This window comes from Mastigoproctus giganteus, chromosome 2 (genome assembly GCF_048544385.1).
Source record: "Mastigoproctus giganteus isolate SK-2022 chromosome 2, ASM4854438v1, whole genome shotgun sequence".
Classification (NCBI taxonomy): domain Eukaryota; kingdom Metazoa; phylum Arthropoda; class Arachnida; order Uropygi; family Thelyphonidae; genus Mastigoproctus; species Mastigoproctus giganteus.
Window position 1 is genome coordinate 178,105,031 of NC_143576.1, and position 20,462 is coordinate 178,125,492.

Genomic DNA, 20,462 nt, shown 5'->3' on the forward strand with positions numbered 1-20,462 from the left:
AGCATGTGTTAAAATTGTTTATGAAAATGATAAAATAAAGAACAATTAGCTATTTAATAAACAAATTATTATTAAACTGTTAGAAATTAGAGCTTTCCACAAAGAACAGAAAAGTGAATGGATAAAATAAATAGTAGTCTCAATAAAAAAATATATATATATTTTATTATCTCATACAGTAAGCTTTTTCTGACTCCCAAAATTAACTTAGAAATATGTCCTTGGATATATTTTGCATAGAATATATTTTCCTCTTGGTAGTAGATCCATAATCCATTAATATATATTTTCCCTAGGTAGTATATTTTCCATTTTCCCTAAATACCTGAAAACATTATAAATATAAATACGTTCCGTATTATACTGAAAAATTGATTAAATGAATATGAGAGGATAAACAAGTATAATAGAAAAAACTAATTAAATAAAAATAAATTAAAGAACAAATAATTACCTAGTAACTTCCACTTAGAAAGTGTACGAAATAATTAAACACGCATGCCTCAATACAGTTACAGAAATAAAACTGTTCTCTTCAAAAATATTCGTTACTTTAAGGGAAAGATCTTTAATTCGGTAAAAAAAAAAAAAATGCCTTTATCCATTTAATAAAAGCAAGCAACTACGAAAGTAGATTGTACTGGTATTGACGAAATCGACAGCACTCTCTCACTCTGACCCTGACCTACGTACACACCTGTTTGTGGCACGGATATCGCGCAATACGGATGTTACTCAATCAAGAAGGATATGTGTCACAGTATCATCAATCAAATGATGTTGTCTGGGGGTACATGTGAGATGTGGGTCACAGGGCTGATGCAGGAGATTTATTATCAAATTCAAATTATTAGATTAGGGTCAACCATATTCTTTTACATATACCCATATATGTATTATGAATGTAAATTGTGTTTTCTCTCTGGTCTATTTGCCTGTGTTGCAGGATGAAAAACCCAGTTCCTGGCGTACGGCGTACAAAAAAGGTTGCTATCTACGTCTGAGACCGACTAACTTAGACACAGAGTGAAAAAAGCCCACTAAATTTCCTTGTGTCATCGACAGGAATCGAACCTGGGCCATTTCCACCCAATGTGAGGAGGACGGTGACGATACCACTGTGCTACATGTGCAGAATAGGTGGTTTATTATCAGTTAAAAATGTCAAATAAGTGACGTAATGGGAATTAAGTCATGTTTGAGCACCAGATGTGATTTTAAAAAGGCTAGATTGATGAGCTGTTTAGGGTAAAGCCATGAGGAAACTTCTCGTCTATTACTTAAACCCCATACACCTTTTTAATTGGTTCTGCCTGTCCAGCTACATTTTAATCCCATTCGATTGGAGTTCCATTAACATTTTCTGATTGTTGGTTTTCTCCAAAGAGGATATATATAATTTTTCTAATCGATACACATTCGATATGCTTTGCGAATGCATTTTTATATAGTGATTTCAGTTCGATTTCGCTATGTCTCAAGTGACGTAATGGGATTACAGTCACGTTTGAGCACCAGATGTGAAATTAAAAAAGTTGCTTTCATGAGTCGCATATGATAAAGTTATGAGAAAACTTTTCTTGGACACTGGGTGTCTTAAATTCGTCAAACACACCAGTGTTTATCTATGTTATGTGGCTGTATGTTTTTAACCCACACCACCCATGATTATTTCTGGCAAGTCATAATGTCAGTTTCGTCAAAGAAGCTATCGTTTATCTATTTTAGTTCATATGCATGCTTGTTTTTAACGAAGGTCACAATGACATGTGCCACAGCACTGCAAAGCCAGTTAGTTCTGAGGGAGTGCACCATTTCAGGGTGTGACTAACGATTTCTACTGGGAATAATATCAGTTCTCAAAGATGGGTTTAAACACATAACAACCCATCTGTTTTTACTATGCGTTATCTGCGATGAACTCAGTTAATAGCAGTTTGGTATGGGTAGTTTGTGTTCAAATGACATGTACTCAATTAAAAAAAAAATATTTTTTTTTACGTTTTGCTACCGATCCAGTAGCCGTATACTGGTGTAATTCAAATGAGAAAATATTGACACTGAAATTGATACAGAAAGAGTGCAAATTTTTATTCAAAACAATATTTTATGATTAGAAGTCCAGATTGTTTATAAACGTATTAACACCATAAATAAGTAAAAAAAATTCTACTGCTGACACCAAAACAATCTAACTCAAAAATTCATCACACTAGAGAGAGTATAGTTATATGAATAAAAGATCACAATTAATAAAATATATTTATAAGACAAGCTTAGTTATATGGTTGAATAAATACAAGATTAGACTTAATAATATACCAAAACAATACTAAATCAGAAATTCCTTCTTATAATAATATTTGTTTTAAGTCAGACTTAATAAATAATATCTGTTATTCTAGCTCAGAAATTCACTACAGTAGAAAATTTATGACTGATTAAATTTACATAATGTTATTTGTAGTAACCCAGACATTCACACAGTAGAAAAATATATGGTTGAATAAATACAAGATCAGACTTAATAATGTTTTTATATAAGAATATTTCTGATACACCAAAACTAAACTAACTCCGAAATTCATTCTTATAGCAATATTTGTTTATACTAGCTCAGATAGTCAGCTGACGAAACCATATCTGTGGGAGGCTCGATATTGTTATGTCATGGAGTAAGATTTTGTTGCTGCAAAAGGTATTCAGGAAATATTCACAAAATATATGAGCGATTTGTTAATTTAAACACCATTCATTTTGAGGTACATTGTCCGATAAGTATGCTTATCGGTACAGATTTTTTATCCATTTTTTTGTGATGAACACAAAAAAATGGATACAAAATCTGTACCATGATAACCCAGCACTGCAGTCGATGTGCAAAAAGATGTCCATACAGTCATGACATACTTCTAATCGCAACAAATGAGAGAAGCCCAAATCAGTCACAATTTCGCATGTTGTTTCACTGAGTTTCGAATTTTCTGCTAAAGTACATCGTGACAAACTTTTAAATGCATTCTCGAATGACGGCTGGAATAAAGTTACAGGTAGATGAGTTACAATTCGAAGTAGACTCCAAATCAGAGTAAATCTCTGGACCGTTGAAATTGCGACACAAATATTTATATGATAATCTAAATCGCTACATGTGTGAAGTAAGCAGTCATATATTATCACTCCAAATCGATTGACTTTCATCCCACAGCCACAGAAAAAATGGACTGTCTCATTAACAGATAGAGGTGGTTTTATGGTAAATAAATTTTCTGTTTATACCCGGCACGACAACCAAGTCAGTAGAGTTTACAATAAATCGTCAATACAAATATTTATCGTATTTAGTGGTCACGGGCTTGAACCCCGGTACACTCAAGGAACGCGTGCTATGCACTCTCGCTGCTGACCACTGGGCTACGTCAGGTACCCTGATATAGGGACATCAGTCCACTGTCTGTCAGGCCTGATACCTCACATTCGCAGTCTGTAAAAAAGAAAAACAAAAACAAAAAATGCACATAAATGTGAGTACAAGAAGGTATACATATAATTTAGAGTTTGAAATTATGATGTTTTATAATAACACTGGAAAACTGGTACTAATCACAAGAAAATTTGATAATAAACACGATCATTAATGACTGTTACTGACGAAATTACCCGCCCATCGCTCGTTTTGTTAAAATCAGCATTGAGAGGTTGTTACATTTATCAGAAATTCATTCATGTTTTTCAGAAATGCGCTGTCAAAGACTCGCCATACAGTTGAAAGGTTGATTTTTTGTGCAACGGTTGCAAGAGAATGCCATCTTCCCTAGAATATATCATGAAAAAGTAATTTTCTAACTAAATTTAGATCGGGTCATACTTCAACTTACAAAGAAAAGATTATTTTTTTTTAAACACAAAGATCAATTGGCACTTACTAAAATATAACAGTCACTGAGCAACAGTCTTTTACCCTGATGGTGAATGTTGACAATGTGTGAACACGCTATATATATATATATTAGCATTAGCATTAGCATTAGCATTAGCATTAGCATTAGCAGAGGCATATGATGCAAGAAAGCAAGCTTATTCAGCATCAGCCAAAAAAAAAAAAAAAAACCACTCCCATTTCACCCCTCCGTTCGTTCGAAATACCTGTCCAGTTGAGCTTTAAATTTGTTTAGGCTATCAACTTCAACAACAAGTGATGGAAGTCGGTTCCACCATCCAACCACCCGCTGGCCAAAGGCAAATTTCCGCACATCTATCCGACATCCGTCTTTCCTCAATTTGAATTTATGCCCTCTGAGGTGATTATTCTGAGAAAGATGAAGAATCCCATTGGCATTGAGCATGCTCAAACCATTCAAAGCCTTATACACCTCTATCAGATCACCTCGCCGGTGCCTAGTCTCCAAACTCTGTAATTTGCAAAACTTAAGCCTTTCTTCGTAAGAGCAACCCTTTGTTCCATTTACTAATCTTGTTGCCCTTCTCTGTACCCGTTCCAGCAGCTCTACATCCTTCTTGAAATGAGGCCTCCAGACCTGTATACAGTACTCAAGATGTGGCCTTACCATTGCCTTATACAAGGGAATAATCACCTCCTTATCCCTGCTAGAAAAATTCCTGTATATCATTGACAAGACACCATGAGCTACTCTTGCAGCTCGTCTGCACTGCTCAGAGAACTTCATATCTGCCTGCACAATTACCCCCAGGTCCTTTTCATTCTCCACCACTGTCAGTGTAGTACCGCAGAGTTGATACGTTGCTCTGGGGTTACTGTTTCCCATATGCAGCACTTTACATTTGTCGATGTTAAACCTCATTTGCCACCTCTCAGCCCATCTGTTCAACCTTTCCAGATCCTGTTGCAGCAGCATAGCGTCAGTATTGTCCTTAACGACCCTGCCAACCTTTGTATCATCTGCAAACTTGGACATTAAACTTGATATCCCATCATCAATATCATTCATAAACACCGAAAACAACAACGGACCCAACACTGAACCTTGAGGAACTCCACTAATAACATTAGTCCACGTTGAGCAGTGTCCATTGATTACCACTCTCTGTCTTCTGCCACTCAACCATCCCCTTATCCATAGCAGCAATTTGCCTCCAATGCCACACTGCTCCAATTTGTGCAGCAGTCTTCCATGTGCAACAGTATCAAAAGCCTTTCTAAGATCCAAATATATAATATCAAAGTTATTCCCTGCATCCAGTTCTTTTGTGACTACATCATAGTATCCAATCAAATTGGTCAGGCAAGACCTGCCCTTAACAAAACCATGCTGCGTCTGAGCTATAACTGAATTCTTGTCTAGATGATCCTGCAGTGCTTCTTTAACCAGTGCCTCCATTAATTTACCTGGAACAGAAGTTAAACTAACAGGTCTATAATTACTTGTGTCAGCCTTTGATCCTCCTTTGTGAATTGGGGTTACATTTGCACATCTCCAGTCTATGGGTACCTCCCCTGAGTCCAAAGAAGCTCTCATAATTATGGCTAGGGGTTTGCATACTTCCTTTGCTGCCTCCTTTAATATAACTGGATAGATCCCATCCACCCCAGGTGCCTTTTTTATGTTTATCCTCAACAATCTCTCCTCCACTTTCCTCTCAGTTATTTCAAAATCATCCAGCTCACTGCCAATGTTTACTTTACCTACATCATTCTCCTTCCTGAATAACTCCTCATGCGTGAATGTGGATGCAAAATACTCGTTTAGATTGTGAGCCACCTGAGCAGGATCCTCAACTGTTGAACCATCAATATCCAGTGGACCAATCTGATTCATCCCTTTCCTTTTCGAGTTCAAGTATGTAAAGAACTCTTTTCTGTTTTTCTTTGCATCCTTTGCCAAGGATTTTTCATAGTCTGCCTTTGCCTGCCTAATCTCCTTTGTGACTTGGTTACAGACCAACTTATATCTATCATAGGCTTCCATGTCACCCATTAATTTGTATGTATCCCATGCATTTTTCTTCTCTGCCACATGTCTCATTAGTTCATCTGACAACCATTTAGGCCTAAACCTTGAACAATATTTCTTAGTTGGTATGTAAAGCCTGGTAGCCTCCAAGATTAGTTCCTTGAATGCTTCCCATTTTGAGTTTGCTGTTGGTAACATCATCAGTTGGTCCCACTGTATAGAATTTAAAGACTGTCTCAGACCATCATAGTCGCCTTTACGAAAACAAAAACCCTTCCCTTTACCTCTGATGGTAGTTACCTCCTTGAGTAAATCCCACTTCAACACACTGTGATCACTGCCACCTAGTGGTTCATTTATCTGCAGGTTCTTAATGCATGAAGAATCACTACTGATAATCAGATCAAGAGTATTGCTCCCTCTTGTTGCCTCACGAACATGCTGATGTAGAAAACAATCATCCAATAAATCCACAAAAGCCTTGCTAGTGTGCGAGTGACCAACCCACAAATTCCAGTCAATATCTGGGAAATTAAAGTCCCCCATTATAAGACTCTCTGATTTACTGGCCCACTCTATTTCCCTGTACAATATCTTATTATACTCATCAGAGTCATTAGGCCTATAGCACACTCCTACTCTCAATTTTGATTTCCCTATGCTTATGTCACACCAAACTGACTCGACACTGCCCTGTCCATCGATGTCGACTGGCTTCACTTCCTTGGACTTTATGTGTTTCTTAATTAATAGCATAACCCCTCCTCCCCTCCTGTCCTGTCTATCCTTTCTATACACATTGTATTCCCCAAATTCCAGTTCCGCATTACTTATATCTGTGTGACACCACGTCTCTGATATCCCAACAATATCTGCCTTTGATGTTTTGAGCAATACCTCAAATTCATCAAATTTATTTACCAAACTCCTAGCATTGGTGTACACGCAGGTATACATGCACCTGTTTCTATTCTTAGCTACCCTAACACAACCCATGTGTTTACTTGTACCGCAATGACTACCAGCAGTCTCTGAAATATCCTGCATCTTGTTTTTCAGACTTCTGCTCATTTCAATAGAAGCAGTGCAAGAATCACTTCCACCTCTGCCACTGGCTACTGTTAATCTATTAGTCCTTGTATCCCCCCCAACTAGCAGTTTTCCGACCCACCTAACACTGCCTCGACAGCATCAGCAAAACTTCTTGCACCCTTTCTATTTAAGTGTATCCCATCCCTGTAGAAGCAATCTCTCCTGTTAACAAGTACAGTCCAGGCTGAAAAAAATTCTACCCCTTGAGCCTTGCACAATCCCTCCAGGGCCGAATTGATCGACAAGGCTCTCATCATATACTCCCTCCTATCGTGTCTGGGCAGAATTGCAGACACTTTCAAGTTCAACCCTAATTCACGGCTTTTTTTCAACAGTGACCTGTACTTGCTAAGTAATTCCGCCGGTCTCCTACTCTTAATATCATTAGTGCCAACGTGTACAACTATATCACCCTTTGTGCCCTTAAAAGATGATATCCGCTCTACAACGTCATCAACATTTGCCCCTGGCAGACATACCCTGGTCCTATTCCACCTATCCTTTTTACAAAGTATGTTCCCCGTTTCCCTGACAATAGAGTCACCAACAACTACTAGTTCCTGTGGGACCAGCGCATTCTGCCTAGGGGGCTGCTTCTGTGTTGCCTGATGACCAAGTGCAAGCTCTGGCGTTGATGTGGGCAGCTGAGAGCTTGATGGGCCCCTCAATTTATTTCCTTCGAGGGCATCCACCCTGTCCTTCAAGCTCTCATAAAGGCCCATAACAACGCTGAGTTGTCGCCTGATTTCCTTGCACTCCTTACATCGTGTACACACAAAGACATCCCCCTTGGCAGTATCATGTCCCGTACCCGACTGTCCGCAAACATCAAGCAAACAGTGCATTTTAATAGACTGTGATTCAGAGGGCAACTGCCCCCCTCAGTTCTCCCCTGAACCACAGCACTCCCATTAGCTTGAGCCTTTTGCTTTGCTGCTCTGGTCAGAGTCATGACTCCGATTTAATTCAATAAAATTCAAAACAAAAATTAAATCCTTAAGTTATATCCCAAAACAGTTATGTTATATATATATTTTTTTCGGTATCTAGTGTTTTCTACGAGTTCCCTTTATACAACTTCCGTATCACGTGTACCACTATAGTTATGTATTAATTATTTGTTACGATTAAGTCGTTATATATATATATATATATATATATATATATATATATATATATATATATATATATATATATATATATATATATATATATATAGAGTTAAAAGTACAATTTAATTGACAATAAAGTTTATCAAGATTAATAGATTTACTGATTAATTGACAATATTATATTATGCACTATACGACACTAAGCTTATGCTATCGTGTAAAAATGGCGGGAAATCACGAACGGTATTTCTACGGACTCGTAAGTATTGATTAGCTTCCAAATCTCGCTATCTCAATTTAGAATAAACTAAGGATCCTGACTAGGTCTATAATCTACTTATAGAAGATAATTTGATATAACAGTTGGTTAATAAATCGACTAAATTTGGTTAAAAAAAAAATTTGGTTTGTGACACGTGGATTTGATACCGTTACCGATACTAAGTAATATCTACAAAAATATATATATATATATATATATCAACTTTGATTTTTTTTTTTTTTTGTTGATGGTGAAGCCAATGATCATTGCTACTTTTCGATTGGGGCCCTTTAATCTTGAATGTTTTTCCTCAGACAGTCCCCAGATAAACAAGATAGCCTAGTGATCAGGCGCGCGGGTACATAAGTACACGTGCCTTGAGTGACCGGGGTTCAAGCCCTTGACTGCTGAATACGGTGGTGCTGTTTCTTGTATTCTGTGTATCTTGTAAACTCCTCTGACCGTTTGTTCGTCCCGGAGTATAAGCAGAAAGTTCATTTCATTTCAAAAACATCTTATGCAGACCCAGACAGTTAATTCTAGTTCACATTTTGAGGGTTGACCTCCCCTGTTTCTCTCTCATTGAGAAAACAGATTGCTTTGCTTCAGAGATAAGAAATAGTTGTTTGCAATAATGTAGGACATCCAAGAACGAGGAAAATATATATACATCTGTTAACCTGCTGACTAAATGTGTATGGTCACTACTGAATATTTAAAGGTTATCTACAAGTTTGTTTCTGTATTCTGATGTTTTTTTTTTTAATAAATAAATGTTGTAGTGTAAGAATTGTTTATTGGCTGATAAATATCAAGAAAAATGCCTTTCTTTATTTTTTAATAGGAAATTAAATAATCGCAGTAGCAATAAAACCAAATTTAGATGAAAGATGTTTATTATCAAGTTATTAAGGGTGATCAGAGAGTGCTGGAAAGCCCACCATCTGCAATGTTTGCTTAAATCATATTTTTTCACCTAAAGCTTTTTTTAAAATATTATATCAAGAAGTGAAACTTGCTGTGGGATCATAAACTCACATATTTTTGCTATCTAATATATATCTATATGGAAACAATAATATCAGAACCAGTTCTCAAAAAAAAAACGTTTAAGTTTCCATCAATATCCCTGACTGTTCAACTAGAAAACTAGAAATCTTTATTTTAACAACCAATAAAAGCAAGTTCACCACAGTCTCTGATCAATTTTAATTGTCATGAAATGAAATTGTTTGAGTTGGTATGGGCATGTATAGGTTGTCAAAAATTTAAAAAAATAATAATTTTTATGACTAAAATTTAAACAATTTTGCCATGTGTGTTTGAAGAGTCACGAGATATTGTTCAAAAGTTGAACTTTTTTATTGATAACTGGTCCTTCTCATTCATTTAACTCGTTGTGTTTAAATTATCAACTTCCACAATGGCAGATGGAAGTTTATTCCGACAATCTCCCACCATGGCTAAACACAAATTTCGAACTGATGATAACAAAAAATAAACAAATAAATAAATTTATTAACTAATTCAATAAAAAATTTTAACAGTCATAAAAATTATTTTTTTTTTATTTCTCACACTCTCTAGACACCCATACCAACTCAATTTCATGTGACAATTGATATAGATACTGTATATATTAGAGTAATGATATGTGAATTTATGATCCAACAGCAAGTTTTACTTCAGGATATAATTTTTTTAAAAAAAGCTTTAGCTGACAAAAGATGATTTAAGCAAACATTGTAGATGGTGGGCTTTCCAGAACTTTCTGATCGCCCTTAATAACCTGATAATAAACATCTTTCATCTAAATTTGGTTTTACTGCTACTGCGATTATTTAAATTCCTGATAAAATATAAAGAAAGGCATTTTTCTTGATATTTATCAGCCAATAAGCAATTTTTACACTACAATATTTATTTATTTAAAAAAAAACATCAGAGTACAGAAACAAAACTTGTAGATAACTTTTAAATATTCAATAGTGATCATACATATTTACAGTTAGCAGGTTAACAGATGTATATATATTTTTTTCCTCATTCGTGCTGGGATGTCCTACCTTATTGCAAACAACTATTTTGTATTTCTGAAGCAACCTGTTGGCTCAGTGAGAGACAAGCAGGGGAGTTCAACAATCAGAATGTGACCTAGAATTAACTGTCTGGATCTGCATAAGATGTCTTTGGTTGTAAAGTTCCAGAAATCTTTTTTATCTGTGGACTGTCTGCTTTCAGCTACTTGGAGATTGTATGAGAAAAAAACACTCATTTCAAACTAAATTTGAAATTAGTATATATATATATATATATATATATATATGTGTGTGTGTGTGTGTGTGTGTGTGTGTGTGTGTGTGTCCACACATTGTCAATATTCACCATAAGGGTAAAAGACTGTTGCTCAGTGACTTATATTTTAGTAAGTGCCTTTCACTGATCTTGTTTTGTGTGCACATATTTAAAAAAAGTTAGTCGTTTCTTTGTATATTGCAGTGACACCATCTAAATTTAGTTTGAAAATAACTTTTTTGTAATACAATGTGGGGAAGATGGCATTCTCTTGCAACCGTTGCATAAAAAAGCAACCTTTCAACTGTATGGCGAGTCTTTGACAGCGCATTTCTGAAAAAAAATGAATGGATTTCTGATAAGTGTAACAACCTCTCAGTGCGGATTTTAACAAAATGAGTGATGGGTGGGTAATTTCTTCAGTAACATTCTTTAATAATGGTGTTTATTATCATTTTTTTTTTTAATCAGAACCAGTTTTCCAGCGTTAAACGAAAACAGCATAATTTCAAACTCAAAATTATATGTATACCTTCTTGTACTCACATTTATGTGAAATTTAATAGTTTTTTTGTTTGTTTTTACAGATTGCGAATGTGAGGTATCAGGCTTGATATACAGCAGTCTGATGTCTCTATATCAGAGTAGAATATCACCTCGATAGTAGTAGTATATCACCTCGATCTGTTAATGAGACAGTCCTTTTTTCTGTGGCTGTGGGATGAAAGTCGATCGATTTGGAGACTTCATATATGAATCCACACTTTACACATTTAGAGATTTAGATTATCATATAAATATGTGTCTTGCAATTTCAACGGTCCAGATATTTACTCTGATGTAGAGTCTAGTTCGAATTGTAATTCATCTACCTGTAACTTTATTCCAGCCATCATTCGAGAATGCATTTAAAGGTTTATCACGATGAATTTTAGCAGAATATTCGCAAACTAGTGAAACAACACGCGAAATTGTGACTGAATTGGGCTTCTCTGATGTGTTGCGATTAGACGTATGACGTCGTCGTCGTCGTCGTAGTAGTAGTAGTAGTAGTAGTAGTGGCATGTGATGCAAGGGCGCCTCCGTAGCCAGGTGGGAAGGAGCATCAGTGCATAGCACACGCTTCTTGATTACACCGGGGTTAGAGCCTGTCACCACCAAATACGAAGGATGCGGGAAGGTGAGGGAATGGCTACCGCATATTCCCGGAGTAATATGGCTTTAGTTGCTAATGCTCGTAAAAACCAAAACAAACAAACATGTGATGCAAGAAAGCAAGTGTACGAGCTTATGCAGCATCAGCCAAAAAAAAAAATCACACCATTCCCTCCATGTGCCTGTCCAGTTCTCCTTAAATTTATTCAACCTATCAACTTCCACAACGACAGATGGAAGTTTGTTCCAGCAATTAACCACCCGCTGGCTAAAGGCAAATTTCCGCACATCTATTCTACATCTGTCTTTTCTTAATTTGAATTTATGCCCTCTTAGGTTCGTAGTCTGAACAAGTGGAAGGATCCCATCAGAATTCAGCGTGCTCAGTCCATTCAAGGCCTTATGCACCTCAATCAGATCATCGCGCAGGTGCCTAGTCTCCAGCCACTGCAATTTGCAGAACTTAAGCCTCTCTTGGTAAGAGGATCCCTTCATTCCCCTCACCAATCTTGTTGCCCTTCTCTGTACACGCTCAAGTAAATATACATCCTTCCCAAAATGAGGCCTTCAGACCTGTACGCAGTACTCAAGGCGTGGCCTGACCATTGCCTTATACAGAGGGACAATCACCTCCTTCTCCCTGCTAGCAAAATTCCTATATATCATTGACAAAATCCCATGACCTGCCTGGCAGCCTGTCTGCATTGCTCAGAAAACTTCATATCTGACTGCACAATTACTCCCAGGTCTTTTTCATTTTCTACCGCGTGGTACTACACCTTAAGCGTAGTACCACACAGTTGGTACGTTTCTCTGTGGTTACTTCTACCCATATGCAGTACTTTGCATTTGTCAAGGTTAAACTTCAGTTGCCAGTTCTTAGCCCATCTGCCCAAATTATCTATATCCTGTTGCAGTAGCAGACTGGCATTATTGTCACTAACAACCCTGCCAACCTTTGTATCATCTGCCAACTTCGACATTAAGCCTGATATACCTTCATCAATATCATTGATAAATATACAAAACAAGAGTGGACCTAACACCGAACACTGTGGGACTCCATTAATAACATTAGTCCACGAAGAGCAGCACCCATTGATTACCACCCTCTGTCTTCTCCCACTTAACCATCCTTTTATCCATTGTAGCAACGTACCCTTAATACCATTCTGCTCCAATTTGTACAATAATCTTCCATGCGCAACAGTGTCAAAAGCTTTCCTGAAGTCCAAATATATGATATCAAAATTATGTTTTGCATCCAGGTCCTTTGTAACCACATCATATTATCCTATCAAATTTGTCATACAAGACTTTCCCTTAACAAACCCATGCTCTGTCTGAATTATTGCTGCTGTCTTTTCTAAATGATCCTGCAATGCATCTTTAACCAGTGACTCCATTATTTTACCCGGAACAGAAGTTAAACTAACTGGTCTGTAATTACTCGTGTCACCCTTCGATCCCCCTTTGTGAATTGGGGATACATTTGCACATCTCCAGTCCGTGGAGATGTGCAAATGTATCCCAGGATGCTCTCATAATTATGGCTAAGGGTTTGCTTAGTTGCTTTGCCGCCTCCTTTAATATAACTGGATAGAACCCGTTCACCCCAGGTGCTTTTCTTATGTTTAACTTCAACAATTTCTCCTCCACTTTGCTTTCAGTTATTCCAAAATCATTAAGTATCCTGCTACAATTGGATAACCTTCTGCCATTTTCAAACCTTAATAATTCCTCATGTGCGAATGTAGATGCAAAATACTCATTCAGTTTGTTTGCTATATGAGCAGGATCATCAATACTCGAACCATTGATGTCAAGTGGACCAATCAGATTCATCCCCTTCCTTTTAGAGTTTATATAAGTAAAGAAATCCTTGCTGTTTTTCTTAGCATCTTTTGCCAAGGATTTCTCGTAATCTGCCTTAGCCTGCCTAACCTCCTTTGTCACCTGATTACAGACTATCTTATATCTGCCATAGGCTTCTGAGTCTCTTGATAATTTATATGCATCCCATGCATTTTTCTTCTCTATTACGAGTCTCATTAGTTCATTAGATAACCATTTAGGCCTAAACCTTAAACAATATTTCTTAATAGGTATGAAACTTTTAGTAGCTTCCACGATTAATTCCTTGAATGTTTCCCACTTAGAATTTACTGTTGGTAACATCATCAGTTGATTCCACTGTACAGAATTTAAAAACTGTCGGAGACGACTGTACTCACCTTTACGGAAGCAAAACCCCTTTCCTTTACCCCTGATGGTAATTAAATCTTTAAGTAAATCCCACTTCAGCACACTGTGATCACTGCCACCTAGTGGTTCCTTTATCTGCAAATTTGTAATACACGAATGATCACTGCTGATAACCAGATCAAGAGTATTACTTTCTCTGGTTGCCTCTCGAACATGCTGCTGCAGAAAACAATCATCCAATAAATCCACAAAAGTCTGACTAGTGTGTGAGTGCCCAACCCACAAGTTCCAGTCAATATCTGGGAAGTTAAAATCCCCCTATATAAGACATTCCGATTTATTAGCCCTCTCTATTTCTCTGTACAATTGTTCATTGTACTCATTCGAGTCATTAGACCTATAACACACTCCTACTCTTATTTTTGCTTTCGCAGTGCTTATGTCACACTAAACTGACTCAACAGTGCACTGTTCATCTATATCAACTGGATGCACTTCTTTTGATTTCATGTTTTTCTTAATTAACAGCATAACACCTCCTCCCTTTTTATCCTATCTATCCTTTCTGTACACATTGTACTCACTAAATTCCAGTTCAGCATTCCTTATATCTGTGTGACACCACGTCTCTGCTATCCCAACAATATCCGCCTTTGATGTCTTGACCAACAATTCAAATTCATCAAATTTATTTACTATACTTCTAGCATTGGTATACATGCAAGCATTTATGCTCCTACTCCTTTTCCTAGTTACCTTAGCACATCCCATATACTCACCTATTTCAGGATGACTGCCATCCGTCCCTGAAACCCCGACACTCCACGTTCCAGGTCGCTACTTATTCTAATAGAAGTTGTGCAAGAATCGCCTTCGCCTCTGCCTACGGCTAATGTTAATCTATTAGTCCTTGTATCTCCCAAGCTATCAGTTTTCCGACCCACCCAACACTGCCTCGATAGCATCAGCAAATATTCTTGCACCCTTTCTATTTAAGTGTATCCCATCCCTGTAGAAGCTATCTCTCCTGTTAACAAGCACAGACCAGGCTGAAAAACATTCTATCCCTTGAGCCTTGCACATTCTTTCCAGAGCCGAATTGATTGACAAGGCTCTCATCATATACTCCCTTCTATCGTGTCTGGGCAGAATTGCAGACACTTTCAAATTCAACCCTTATTCACGGCTTTTTTTCATCAGTGACCTGAACTTGTTAAGTAATTCCGCCGGTGTCCTACTCTTAATATCATTAGTGGCAACGTGTACAATTATATCACGATTTGTGCCCTTAAAAGATAATATCCGCTCTACAACGTCATCAACCTTTGCCCCTGGCAGACATACCCTGGTCCTGTTCCACCTATCCTTTTTACAAAGCATGTTCCCCGTTTCCCTGACAATAGAGTCACCAACAACTACTAGTTCCTGTAGGATCAGCGCATTCTGCCTTGACTGTACGGACATCCTTTTACACAGCAACTGCAGTGCTGTGTTATCATGGTACAGATTTTGTATCCATTGTTTTGTGCTCATCACAAAAAAAATTAATATGAACTGTGGTTATTCATAATTGTTTTATTACACCCACATGTCTTCTGTAAATATGCTTATCGGACAATTTACCTCAAAATGAACGGTGCTTAAATGAACAAATCACTGATAGATTTTGTGAATATTTCTTGAATACATTTTGCAGTAACAAAATCCTACTCCCCGACCTCACAATATTGAGCCTCCCACAGATACAGTTTTGTCAGCTGACCTTCTGGGCTAGTATAAACAAATATTAAGTCTCCTTATAAACAAATTGTTATAAGAATGAATTTCTGAGTTAGCATTGTTTTGGTACATGAGGAATATTCTTATATAAAACATTTAAGTCTGATCTTCTATTTATTCAACCATATATTTTTCTACTATGTGAATCTCTGGATTACTATAAATAACATGATGTAAATTTAATCAGTCATAAATTTCTACTGTAATGAATTTCTGAACTAGTTTAAAGAGATATTATTTTAAAACAAATATCATTATAAGAATGAATTTCTGAGTTACTATTGTTTTGGTATATTATTAAGGCTATTTTTTATTTATTTATGATGTTAGTACTTTTAAAAACAATCTGACTTGTAATCATAGAATATTGTTTATATTTTATTTTATTAAATATACAAAAAAATTTGTATATATATATATATATATATATATATATATATTTAATTGAGTACCTGTCATTTGAACAGAAACTACCCGTACCAAACTGCTATTAACTGAGTTGCAGATAACGCATAGTAAAAACAGATGGGTTGTTATGTGTTTAAACCCATCTTTGAGAAGTGATATTATTCCCAGTAGAAATCATTAGTTACACCCTGAAATGGTGCACTCCCTCAGAACTAACGGGCTTTGCAGTGCTGTGACCTATGTCATTTCGACCTTCGTTAAAAATCAAGCAAGCAAGCATATGAACCAAAATAGATAAACGATAGCGTCTTTGAGGGAACTGACATTAGCACATGCCAGAAATAATCTGTCTTTTCTGACATGAGGTAATTGATATAAAACTATGCTAGCTTAGAAAATGTAGCAAGTAGGTGGTGTGGGTTAAAAACATACAGCCACATACCAACATAGATAAACACTTGTCTTTGATGAATTAAAGACAGCCAGTTATCCAAAAAAGTTTTATCATAAACAAATCATCAAATTAACTTTTTAATTTCACATCTAGTTCTCAAACGTGACTAGGGAATCCCATTTTACCACATGAGACATAGCAAAAACAAACTCGAATCACTATATAAAAATGCATTCGCAAAGCATATCGAATAGAAACAGTATACATACCCTCTTTGGAGAAAATCAATAACTAGAAAACGTTAATGGCGCTCCAATTAAATGGGATTAAAATGTAGCTGGACAGGCAGAACCAATCAAAAGGTGTATGGGCGTGTAAGTAATAGACGAGAAGTTTCCTTATAGCTTTACCACAAACAGCTCCTCAAACTAGCTTTTATAATTTCACATCTGGTGCTCAAACGTGACTGGAATCCTATTGCGTCACTTAATTGACATTTTTGACTGATAATAAACCACCTAGTCTGTGCGGTAGCACAGACTAGGTGGTTGATTTTCAGTCAAAAATGATACGACGGTATAGTCTCCGTCGTCAACACACTGGCCGGAAAAGGCCCGGGTTCGATTTTTATCGATGACGGGAGGAACGTTATTGGGCTTTTTTCACTCTGTGGCTGAGTTAGTTCTCAGGCGTAGACGGGAAGGTTTTCCCCACAGAAAATGGAGTTTTTTTAATCCAGAAAAACAAAGAACACAAAAAATTTACAGTCATAACACATATATGGGTATATGTAAGAGAGTACGGGTGGCCCTAATCTAATAATTTGAATTTGAAAATAAACCACCTGTATCAGCCCAGTGACCCATATCCCACATGTACCCTCAGACAACATCATTTGATTGATGATGCTGTGACACATATCCTGCTTGATTGCATAATATCCTTGCCACGAACAAGTGTGTTCAGAGGGAGCGAGGACTGTCGATATTGTCGATACCAGTACAATCGACTTCCGAAGTAATTAATTTAAGTTAATACCATAATTTGCTTCATTCAAATAAATTTTCAGTTCACTAAATGGTAATTGCTGAAAATTCTGTATTAGATCGAAGCAGAACTTTCTCAGGTCGAAGTCTAACACATCATGAAAAGACAAATCGTTCGCTTAGTTCTACGACTTTATGTGAATTTTATTCTATTTATTTATTTAATCAATTTAGTTAATCAGGACGCTTAGAAAGGCATATATATGTGCCTTTATATGCATTTTGTAAAGTGTCTGAAAATGTCCACAGAATATTTTGTAAAATTCTGTTTATACGCAAAATACGTCAATGTAAATTACACTCGCCTTATTTGCTCTCTGTTATACAATTTCCCATCCATTACACGTAGACATCCTACTTTGTATGTTCTAGTTCTGTTTTCGAAACATTACCAGGATATAGGTGGAGCGACAGATACACTTGTGTCAGCAGAAACTGTAGGTGGGCGCAGAAGCAAGGGTTACGTGAATTAATACATTGAGTTCGTATAATATAATTAGTCCGGAAAAGGAGGAGGGGTACACTTTCTGAATAGTCGTTTCGAGTGCAGAAATACCTCATCTCAGCTCTGGTTTCCACCTCTTTCTATGTGTCAATGACATCCTTATGCCATAAAATCTTTTATAAAACATGCATCACTTTTCCATATCAGATACTTGCAAAGTATCTCCAGCTTTCTTTGTGTCTTTTAGTAATAATTGTTTTGCAATATTCTTCACATCTTTCATCAGTTTTTATTTGCTATCCCACATTAATATTAATTTAAATATATAACTCCTTCAGAGTAGGTGAAAATTTATTAACTACCCGTTCATGATTATTACGTTGTACATATATTTTTTATGTTCATACCCGTTATCACTGTACTTCTTATCGCTCATTTTGTGGTAACAATCTACAATATGTTAAAAAATATAAAAAATATATTACTGTTACAAATATACCTACTTCAGTTAATTTCCGAGTTAGTCCTCCCCTCCATCTCTTCCATGATTTTTTTAAAGAAAGCATTGTATTGGACTAAAGTCAAATCCACAAGCCTGTGAATAAATTTAAAAGTAAAATTTGAATTGCAAGATTTAAAATTGCACCTAAGTGAATATTCATTAATTTTAAATATATGCCATAGAGAACCCCGTACAAATATGTCTGCATATGATATCAATAAAACCAAGCAACTACGGATAAATGAATTTAAGTTGATATGATAATTTGTTTCATTCAAATAAACTTGCATTTCACTAAATGGTAAATGCGGTAAATTCATTTTTAGATCGAAGCAGAATTTGCTCAGGTCTAAGTCTAATACTCAATGACAAGAAATATCTCTGGCTTAAGTTAACTCCTGGAATCTTCACAAAGTCTCTTATTAGAAGTTAGGAGTGCCCCCTGTTTTGATCAGGGATTATCTATTTTAACCCCAAAAAGACGAGCCTTAGAGAGAAAAAGTTGAACTCCATTTTGTTATCTAAGGCCTAGTGAATACGAAACAAATAAGAATTGCATTTATAAATATGCACAGATGAAGAAGCTATTGCTGGTTAATAAAGGATCCACTGCTGTTAGATGGATCAAAGATATATAACAATGCTAAAAAATGAGCTGCCTGTAGAAATTTCATAAATTGCAGACATTCCTTTTCGTTGTACATGGGGATTCACCACATGAGGCGTTCAAATAGCGGTGACCATTGCAAGCTTAGTTTGCTGATATTTCTTCAGCCAAGTACAAACTTCTGCGGAAGCATTTACGTGTCTTTGCAGAAAACTGCAAACAATTTCTCCCTTATGCAGATGACATGTGTTTATTCATTATACCGAAATATTATCAAAAATCAGCGAGAAATCTAATTAAAATGAGAATAATAGAATAAAAGAACTTTAGTAATTTCTGAATAAAAATAAGCCTGAAACAAATGGGCTTTCTTAACGACAAAAATGATATATCAGTATTGAGGAATGAAGCCTTAGGTTAAAATAGTAAAATCTCATACGGACGTGGTACTGAAAGGAATGAAGGATTAAGTTCCTTTTTTTATTTGGAGCACATAAGAAAAAAAAATCAAATGCATTGTTTTGGACCACAGGGGTGGAACGCCCTGGCATCAGAAATTTCCATCCAATAAAGAAAGCAGTATATTACAAAATGCAGTGAACGTATCCCTTCATACCAATTTAATGAGAAATTATGGTAATTACTAACTGTTTAATTTAAGGTTGTAATAATGAGTAATTCCTGTAAATTCCGCTTTCGGAATCAAAAAATTACGACTTTTATTTTTAAACTTTAATGCTATTGAATTAGTAAAGAGCAATGAATGGTTCAAAAATTATTCAGATATTTTACTATGAATTTCCAGCACATTCGGTGGGAGAAGTACAACGTTTATTTATTTTTAATCCGTTATAACCATTATTGTAATAACTATTGACATTTCGACGGTTATTACAATAACTGACGTGTCTACCACACATTTCAATATCTTTGACACCCAGAAAGAGAGTGTTTTAAAGGGCCGCTTTGAATTAAATACTAAATACAGATATGTATTTAGTATTAAAACAAAACATTAGACTACTCTTGGATATCACCCAGAATATTGAAATTAAGACTAAAAATTCAATCTTATTCAATAACAATCATTTGCATCTATGCACCAGTAAAAGGCAACATTGATGAAACTGCAGAATTTTATGACGAATTACAACAGATCATAGACCAAACTAACAAAAACGAGTATCTCATACTAGCAGGAGATTTTAATGCAAGGGTTGGTGCTCA

General features: G+C 36.1%; 1 protein-coding gene across 1 annotated transcript in view; it reads right to left on the reverse strand.

The window, feature by feature from the left end:
* Positions 1 to 220: 220 nt before the first annotated feature.
* Positions 221 to 20,462, reverse strand: part of LOC150089786 (uncharacterized) — a 65,348-nt gene continuing 45,106 nt past the window's right edge. Inside the window, exons 5-6 of the mRNA XM_090368808.1 lie at positions 18,630 to 18,721; positions 221 to 325 (exon numbers count right to left, since the gene is read on the reverse strand). Coding sequence (XP_090224934.1) covers positions 18,680 to 18,721 — 42 coding nt within the window. The 3' untranslated portion in view covers positions 221 to 325; positions 18,630 to 18,679. The remainder of the gene's footprint in view (positions 326 to 18,629; positions 18,722 to 20,462) is intronic.